This window comes from Phytophthora infestans, genomic scaffold, assembly GCF_000142945.1.
Source record: "Phytophthora infestans T30-4 supercont1.9 genomic scaffold, whole genome shotgun sequence".
Taxonomy (NCBI): Eukaryota; Oomycota; class Peronosporomycetes; order Peronosporales; family Peronosporaceae; genus Phytophthora; species Phytophthora infestans.
In genome coordinates, this window is record NW_003303750.1 from 2917305 (window position 1) to 2927110 (window position 9806).

Consider the following 9806-nt stretch of genomic DNA (forward strand, 5'->3'; position numbering starts at 1 on the left):
ATCGCTACTGCCTTCATCATCGCCAGCGATCTCACCTTCACTCGCAGCGCCACCTTCAGTCGAAGCCTCACCAGCGTTACCTGCCTTCTTCCCCGGTGGCCTCATTTGAATGCCGCGACCGCAGCGAGGCTTAGAGCGGTCGCGACCATTCCTCCAGAGGTCGTGCCAGATCGCGTAGCATGTCCGCGTGTTGCCCGGGTAATGACCCTGGCGCACTTATCGCACAAGTACAACCTGCAATAGCTATTAGTAAGTGATGAAGAATCAATGCATTTCTAGGCTTACCTCCTGTTCCCCTTACTGCACCCTGGACAAAAGAACCGCGTGACCTGGCGCTTGCTGCTCACTGTCTTGCGAATTGTACACACCTTACACTGTTGTTGGCGGCGCTTCCGAATACCGTTCACCTCCACCCACTCCTCGTCCATGGCCAAGCTGTGGCCTTCGGAGCTTGTGACGTCACCTCGACTTGGAGTCTCAGGTGACACGACAACGGGCACGAAGAGGATTGCGAGGGAAAATCCTGCTCTAGCAGCAGGGAATATTTTACGGACTTTACTGACTAGAGTGATGGAGAAGCAGTGTGACAGATGAAGACTATTATGAAGCAAGGTCTAGTGCACAACAGCAGGATAAAACATTTAATGCATTCTCAGCTTTAATACCAACTCCGCAAGTCCCTCTCAAGCAAGAACTTCCGGACCCGAGCACTTCTCTGCAAGCCACGAGTGTGTCACAGGCCCCGGTGAGTACATCTACAATAGACCAAACAGCAGGAAATTAGAATAAACCAAAAATAAATGCTTCGGTAGCCGTACCCTGTTTGCAAATTCCGTTGGGACCATGTCCAATAACCGCGCGTGGAGCTAGGAAATGCAGCCTGCGTGGTCAGCGGCGGGTTCGCCTCTCATTTTCCTTGCTTCGTGAAATATGATAAAGCTATTCACAAAAGCGATATCAAAAGGCCAAATGCCAGACTTTTGTAGTGCTTGCGGAAGCGCAAAGAGCTGCAGTGAGTAGCGTTGCAGCCGCAGCTGGTCGTGCACGTCCATCCCACCCATCCAGCGATGAAATGCCTTCATGCTGGACGGGCAGGGGACCGATTCTTTCTGACCTTGGCTGCAAGGAATCCGACGTTCTATCACAAACGATACAAAGGAAGGTTATATAAATACACACACTATTACAATACACAATACGTACCGCAAGCTGACATCGAGGTGCTAGCTCCGCAAGCCAGCATGTAGACTATTGTGTTGTCGAACCAAACTAAGGCGCTGAGCTGGGGGACCGACTTGAAGACAACCATTTGTGCGGAGCCCCGAGGCACTGACTTGGGACAGTCATGCGCAGGTGTCTATCGGTTGTAGGAGGCGGGCGGTGCTGGCAATGGGGCTCCGTCGCCGTTCCCGAAGTCTGTATCTCGGTCTCATGTTCCCGCGATGTACTCGCGGTGTTCACGCACTAGGCGATCCCTCTCCTCGCCGTCGTAGGCGCTCAGGCGGCGCATGAAAACCTCTGCGTCGGCGCGTAACGCGACGCGGTGGAGCCATTTTCGTTGCGGCTTAGTGGCTTGCGTATGACAGCGGCGAGTTCGAGAATGAGTGGATGGCAGCCACAAACACGAAGTCGTTTGGACCAGGCATGTCTCAAAGCAGTGTATCCACAGAACTTTCTATTTGACGAAATCTAGCCAAACCCTGTGCAACAATGTCGTAACAAATACAAATGGACCTTTTCCCACATTTCCCACATGCTTGATATCAAGCATGTGGGTTTTTGAGACAAGCTTCCTTATCAAGCCTTAGTAACGGGGGGGGGGTTAAGTATTACAAAAGCCCTTTTCTTGACTTTCTTGATCTCGCGCTGGTAAACGCGTATCTCTTTCACAAAGAGGCGACCAAGGTGAAGCAACGGTAGCTATGAGGCGTTCAGAGTGGATTTCGGTCCTTCAAAGTCAGCTCCAACAACTAAAGGCCGAGGCGTTTGCGGGAATAGAGGCGACACCACCTCCGTCAACTCACAAGCGAAGGCGCGCACCGGTTCGGCTTACCCATGGCGGTCTGCAGTTTGAAGATTGGGTCACCGTTAGCGGCGTTTAAAAACGCCGTCAGCGATCTTGTAAGGTCTGCGCGCTCTTGCGTACAGACAAGAGGAAGTCGTTTGCAACGTCTTACTATTGATGGCGCTGCTCTATCGACATTGCAAAGTGCTGGTTTTGCAACAGGTTTCGCCGAGACTACAAGGAAGTTGCCATAACCTGTTTTGAGATCTGGCACAACGACTTTCAGGCCGGCCAAGTGACCCCCCCCCTCCCCAACTTAGAAACGTGAGTTGTGCTGTGTCGACCGGGCCAAAGTGCTGGAAGCGCAAGAAAACGAAACGGGAACTCCAGTTCGCCGTGACCAAGGCAGCGACAGCGGAAACAGTGGCAAAAATGATAATGATGGCAACAATGAGTAGTTTAGGCTGCGTATCAATTGATGAGTGGTTAGTTTGGTGTGGTTGAATGCAACGTTTCTTGAGCTGACGTACCTTCTTCCTTGCGTTTTCTGAAATGAAAAAGCCCTGGCATTGCATCATCTTAGCCATCTGTTGAAAGGATTAGTAGATAGTTAATACATTTCTTGGCCTCTGTTGCCCCTCAAGGCCGTATGAGTTACGACATTGAATCCGAAATCTGTTGAAAGCTTATATGTCAATCTCCATAGCAAACGCATGGTCAATACAAACACCAAGTGCATATGAATGGCGTATTTTATGACGTACGCTTACATGTCTTTGGCGAATGCCGTTCGGAGCCAGTGTGTTAAGAAAAAGCAAGCGCAAGAAATTAGCGCCCATAATTCGACTAAAACCAGGGAGTCGGTTTAGCCACTTACTTTTTTCTTGTCCAGTTAACATGGTTAAGCACTTTGCACCAACCGCCTAGATGGCGTCACAATTGCTGGCACAGCGTCAGATTCCTGTGTTGCAAGAACAGGTATAAAGTACTGTGTCAGTTACGTGTACTCGACCAATTTCGTGCCAGTAATTTTAGCTAATTAGAGAATACAACTTGGTTTTAATCATCTTTTATAGTGGATGTATGCTTTGTGTCGAAGCGATTTGATTTTCACCTTTACAAACTTCTCACCGAAAAGCGGCAGGCAACTGGCAACCCCGCTAAAATGAGGACATTATTCAACGCATGGTCATTTGTGACCCAAAGTAGGCAGCGCATTTTTAGGAGTGTCTTTATCGATAAAATAGGACATTTGCTGAAAAGTATTGCAGACTCAAATTTAGGCCTGTCAAAAGTGGCACGTAACTGGGTGCCTTCCATAAATAGCATAAGCACGTGTCATATTTGCAGCAGATATGTCAAAGTTTAAGATGACATAAATTCTCGTGAGACGTATATTTGGTATCACGAGACGCACCTACCCTAGCTTTATGTCGTGTAGCCATCTTAAAATTTAATATAGAAACTTGTAAACTTTATGTCGACCATCACTCTGATAGAAGCCAGCGACTTAAACTCTGGCATAAAGGTCCGCAACTTCAAGTTGGCCACACTTTCGATTTCTGCCAGAGGCGAGAAGAGGTGGGTGACAAGCAGTGAAGTTTATGTGTTGGTATTTACCGCTCATGTATGTGTCTACAGGAGACACGGTGCATCCAAGACACCCCGGACTGCACTGGAAGGCTCGCTTGCGTGCTTGACAGCGACGACGAGAATACTTCTCCAAACGTCATGCAGGGCAGGGCATCGCCGGAGACCAAGGAAGTACCCGATAGCCGGAGCACAGAGTCCGATCTGGCGTCGTCAGGGACTGCTACGCCTCCATGGTTATCGCCCGGGCTCACGGATCGCGTGCCGAAGGACAAGGCGAACTTGCCATCATCGCAGGATCTGAGTGCTGCAACTCGCAGTCCGGTTAGTCGTCGTTTACCTGCCAGTCCTACGACATCCTCCCCGTTGCTTCTGGAGACTCCTCCACGTTCTCCTGTGTGACTTGCAGCACGTTCAAAGACATCTGCGGCTCGCCATGGGCGTCGTGAAGCCCGCCGAAGTGCATCTGGCTCATATGATCCGCTTAACCGCCGGCAACTTGTGCTCAATGAGAACGGGTCGTTGGCATCTTCGCCAGAGACCCCCCGTCCTCTGCCAAGGAGGTCTACGGCGCCTACACTCCAGCGCTTCGTGCCTACGCGGTGGCCAAATTGTGTTATACACCTCCGCAAATCCTATAACCCTTCGTACATTCGATTCCCGTACGTGCCGCACTTCGGCTGGTGTACAGGCTCATCGCCGTGCCGGGTTGGCGTCTGTCGCAACTCGCTCATGGATGTATTCTGTAACATCAACACCTGCCCATTTGAGGAAGTGCGGTAACGGCTTGGCAGAGTCTCCGAAGTTATTCTTGGGGCGCAACGTGCCTACATCATCGCTGGCGGTGGTTGCGGCGGAGGACATTGACGTCGGGGGGGGGGTTATCGGGCTGTATCCCGGCGAGCTTGAGCACCTCAGTGTCTCGCGAGCTCGGCGCCCGCGGAACAACGGATATCGATTGGTGATGAAGCAACGTCCCGAATCGCCGGCCCACCGCGTTCAAGTCGCAATAAATGCAGAGTCCATGGGGAGATTGATGCGGCTCGCGAACCACTCGTGCCGGCCGGTTGCAGAGTTCTTGGAGGTCAGCAATGGGCGCCGAACGACGGTCGTGGCTGCGACGATAGAGCGCGTTCTTCGCGGAGAGGAGGTCACAGTTGGTTATGGGGACGACTTGTGGTTCGTCTGTCGCTGTGGGCTCGAAAGATGTGTCCACAGAGACATACAAGACAAGCAAAAAAAAAGATCGTTGAGCCAAGGCTCGACGAGGCGAGGTAGCAGGCCGCCACGGAGAGCGGGTCAAGGACTCACAGGGGAGATGTAAAGGCATTGGACTTTCCGTAGGTCCGAGACTCCAGGAAGACAGCGCTCAATCAAGATTTGTTGTTCATGTTGATGTTCTCTATTCCTAGTTTCTGCAAGGTCACACTCGGTACGACCTTCTTCCGCGGTATTCGGTTGGTTTGGAGAGCAACGTGGTTGAAGATGGCATATGGCCTTCGAATCACAGATTGGACACTAACTGGGCGCAGCAAAAGCGACTGAAGCCGGTACTCGAAGTTTCTCATTCTGCTTCTTGCCAAAGCCGAGCAAGTCCACGCCGTGAGTCCCCACGCCACTAACGGTGGCTCTAACGATGGCGAAGGTGTCGGGTAGCGCAAACTACAAGATGGCAGAAATCTCCCGCTTGCTGAATCTCATTGAAGACATCCTTCCCTTTGGTAAGGACGAATGGGAGAGGCTGGCAGGCTTCTACAATGGAAGTAGGATGCGTGGATGGCCGGAGCAAGAGTTTGACAGCCTACGGCGAAAATTCAAGAGCACAAGGAAGCCGACTGGGACTTCTAAAATGCCGCCACACATCAAGTTCGCTAAAGAGCTAAATAACGCTATCGACGACAAGGCCAGCGTCGTTGTAATGGATGACGGGGCCGACAACGAGGAAGAAGACTTCAGAGAGGATTTCCCTTTCGACGTCGAGCCTGATGACGGTTTATTTGCTGTTGGCGGCAATTGTTTAGAGTCTGTGGGGCTCGGTGTTGTGGCTGAGAGCTCTGACGGTCAGGTGAATGTAGATGGGAGCTTTCAGGGCACCGAAAACGCGCCGACCTCTGGGGGATTCCAAGATATGCTTTCCTCCCATTTTACTTCAGAAGATCGGAACGAGAATATCGGCACCGTACGCACTTCAGCATCGCCGCGGACCGGACCTAAGACTCGAGCGAAGGCTCGGGGGCCCACAAAGCTCTCTAAGACGACTGAAATTCAGACGAAAACGTCTGTGGCCCAAAACCGATCTGCTGAATTCCAGACTGCCTCAAATCGACTTGGAGGAGTGGATCTAACCCCGTTCCGCAACGAAACGGGCTCCAAGACCACCATGAAAGGAGACAAGGAGATCATGGAGGCAAGTTTCGCGAAATCAAAGCGGATCCTAGCCGCTAAAGCGATTACGGCGCTTAAATCCAAGCTGGACTAACTAGAAACAGCCTCGAAAAAGAGCGGAGGGAGTATGCTAGAAACGATTTTGCTACTTCGCGAAGAGACCGAGCGGAAGGCGGAAATCCGCCGTGCGGAAGAGGATCAACGACGTCGTGACGATGCTGCAACCCAGGAGGCACGTCGCCTCGCGGACAAGACGGAAGCTGAAGAGCACCGTCGTCAAGACAAGATCGAGATGGACGAACGAGCTCGCCGTGACAAGGAAGAAGCCAGAGCTCGCACGCAGGAGCTCATCTTGCTCACCACGAGCATCAACAAGAAGCCCTAAGGGCCATCGGAAACAGAAGAAGGCGCCAAAAGACCGGCACCTTCGAAGTGACGTCGTTGTTACCTGTAGGATCTCTACAACGCATTAAAACATAATTTTGGATGTCAAATTACTAGCATGGTCACGTATCGAAACAAAATAAAATCCAAAAACCTGAGAAGGTTTACTAAGAAGCAGATTTCAGTCTAGATACCAATCATGCTCAAAGTAAAGTAAACAAATCGGCCTAACAAAGCTACCCCTTCATCCATAACACCCGAGAAAGTCGTACGTATTTGCGAGATCCCAACAGTCCGTACCCGGTAGTTGGTAAGGCGAAACAAATTGTCCAGCCTCATACCGCGAAGCTGTGGATCGTATGGGAGCGGCAAACTAAGCCGGGGGTATACCTTCTGCATACTCCCCATGCCCCATTCGGCTGCTTGACGCACCGAAGTTATAGCATTATGAAGGGTGCGTGCTTGACTGCGCAGGGCAGGGTGAATCCGCTCTAAGTCGCCGTCCTTCAGCGGCGTTAAGATGCGTCCGACCATCGCTGTAGAGCACGGAAAGGCAGAATCGAACACGACATTATTTCTCGCATCTGAGCACAACGCCGGGTCCAGGAGCTTCGACCAAAATTCCATGGAGGTGTCCGAGTCGTTCCAGGACCCGGGACAGTTGTTCTTGCACCAGATTACACAGCCATCAGCCGCGAAGCAAATGACCCCCGTAACCAATACTGTATGCAGCCACCCGCTGTACATCGCGTTCTGTAGATCAGCGTTGGATGGCTGCTGCATCTACTTTGATAGCATTGGTAAAATATTCGAATTAATACACTTTCTAAATGCAAACATGTACGCACTCGTAGGTTTTTACCGTCGATAAACCCGAACGTGTGATGAAGAAGGGTTTAACGGGCTTCTACCAGCCTCGACAGCTTGACTTGATGGCCTGGTGACGGCCAGGATATGCGCGCAGGAGCGAAATCATGTAGCGCCTTGCTCAACGACTCCTCCACTTTCCGTAGTGTCCTCGATAGCGTGCTGGGAGGTGCTCCAAAGAGCATACAGAGCGTCGTTCGCTCCATCGAGCTAGTGTAGAGCACTAATACTAAGCCCAACACCTGTTGGAGGTTACGGAACTTTGGCGGGCGTCCACGTACTCTTGGCCCCGGTAAACTGTAGAATTGTGAAAAACGCTGTAAGAGCTGAGAGAAAGCAGACCTGTTGGTACATGGCCTGTCAGCATCCAAGTCAAGAACAGCATCCAGACGAGCAATAATAGGCGACCTCGTTAAACTGGTGGCGTTAAGAAAGTTTAGATCACTCCCGTTCTCGTATAGAGCCATCCAGGACGCGTTGCTCGGGGAATCCAAACAATACCCGGTCAAATAGTGGCGGCTGCGCATGGCGGCTCGCCAGGCCTCCTCGATTAGGAGGCCGAAGACCTCTCGGCGCACTTCGTGCAGCTCCTGCCTCTCCCGGTCGATGGCCTCGGCCACAACAAGCATTGCTTCCGTGTCTTCGCTCTCCATGCTTTCCCGGACGTGCGTAAATTGCGAAGTGACGTACAAGAAGAGCTTCCCCTGCCTGTGTCCCATTCGAAGTGTCGGGTACGCTTCCATTTAATGAGTTCGGTCTGTGTAAGATCTAGGTAGAGACATATAAACAGGACAGAGGTCTTTGAGATATGCCTCATTTATGGTATTTGTGGTGGACGTTTTGATACTTAAGCTCAGCATACATGTAAAGTATGACAGGCTTATCTGCTGCAAATATGACACGTGCTTATGCTATTTATGGAAGGCACCCACTACTGGCACAATACCTGATACGAAACTTTAAGGACAAGAAGAACTAGTAATTAATTTGATGTCAGTAAACAGCAACCAGCAGCGTTTATATAATTCTTCCTGCATTGAGAGCACATGCGATTTGTATGTGTTCTCGATGCAGTCGAAGTCGGCGCTGAAATATTATGTACCAAAACTGTTACTAGTCTAGTTAAGATTTAGTCGGTCACAGGTCCATCAACAAGTTGGTTGCCGAAAATACAAAACGACAGTAATCCATCTAAACGCTATCATGGTATCTGAAAATAATCAATATTATACGTGTTTTGGAGAATGCGATGCTCCATTGCATTTTCACAAGTATTCCTGACATAGAGTCGAAGTTAGTGGAGGTCTACACGTGTATACATGTAATTGAGGCTGCACGTAGGTGAAGAAGCGTTGAATGACCTGGTGTTTCTCAGTTTAGCAAATGATTACTTATCCTGGAGTCCAGGAGAAACTTTCTTACTTAAATCCATATAGACGGTTTCAGTATGATAGGCCTGTGTGGCTCCACATTAGACCTGAAAACGCACAGCAAAGTACATCTGCATGTTATGCTTCTGTAAGCCGGCATGCTTCCTCACCTGGCGCATTATACAGACTTTCTAACTCAACCAACGACTAAAGACGACCTGGGTAAGACGATGTGCTTATGCCTGATAGAGAAGTCGTCCACGGGTTAAATCAGGTGTGAAAGGTCTTACTCAATTATGCATTTCGGTGTCTCGCAAGCCGTTCTCAGCAGTGTTTTTGCATATTATGTCCTGTTATTGGAGGAACCAATGTATTTCTGAAAAACGGTTTGTACTTTCCACCGTCGAGACTACGTGGGGACTCTTACGCCGACTGCTTTCAAGTAGTCAGTGTACATTTCCAATGTCTTAGCCGTCAGGGCATCGTCGACATCTGGCATTTCTTTCAGTATCTTGGCCAGTTCGTCGGGACTCTTGTTCGCATCGTCAGCCTGCTTGAACAGATTATTCAGCTTGTCATCTATAATAGTCGAAATCCTCTTGAGCTCCCCAAAGTCGTCAATTTTCTCGAGATCCGAAAACGAGCTCTTCTTCATCAGCTTGTTAACAAAGTTGTTAGTCATCGCTTGCTTAACAAGCTCCAGAAAGTTTATCTCTTCGTTGTCATCTTCGTCGATGCTGCCGCCTCTGAGAAACCGGGACTGGTCGCTTACACTTTGGTCAGCGCCAACGAAGTGAATGAAGCCCAGTGACAGTACACCGGTTAGCGCAACATCGTTAGCGAAGTAGGGGGTAGAGGTGACGTGGCGGGCGAATAGGGTCGACGCAGCGGCCAGCAAGACGTAAGTTAGGCGCATTGCTGGTGTCTGGATGCTTTAGGTGTCGAAAGCGAGTCAAATTGCGAAGTGAGAATTGGTATCCAAACCACACAAGAAACGCGTGGCCAGAATTCCTATAACAAAGTGGTTTGGGATGTGTATTATCTGTCGATGGTGAGAAATAGAGCAATTCGGAAAGAGGTATGTTGTTTATAAAGAATGTTGTATGGTGGTCGTATTGTACAGAACGCGAACAATTATACATCCGGGTAATTAGGATTCCCTCTCTTCAGTCAAAAGGGACCGTTTTGAAAATACCGTCTGCGGG

The 9806-nt window shown here is 50.1% G+C and overlaps 1 protein-coding gene across 1 annotated transcript; it reads right to left on the reverse strand.

Annotated features, from left to right (window-relative positions):
- Nucleotides 1-9010: 9010 nt before the first annotated feature.
- Nucleotides 9011-9517, reverse strand: PITG_06059 (secreted RxLR effector peptide protein, putative; the record flags this gene model as incomplete). The annotated part of the gene is made up of 1 exon (XM_002998213.1): nt 9011-9517. The coding sequence occupies one exon, from the start codon at nt 9515-9517 to the stop codon at nt 9011-9013; it is 507 nt and encodes a 168-aa protein (XP_002998259.1).
- Nucleotides 9518-9806: the final 289 nt, after the last annotated feature.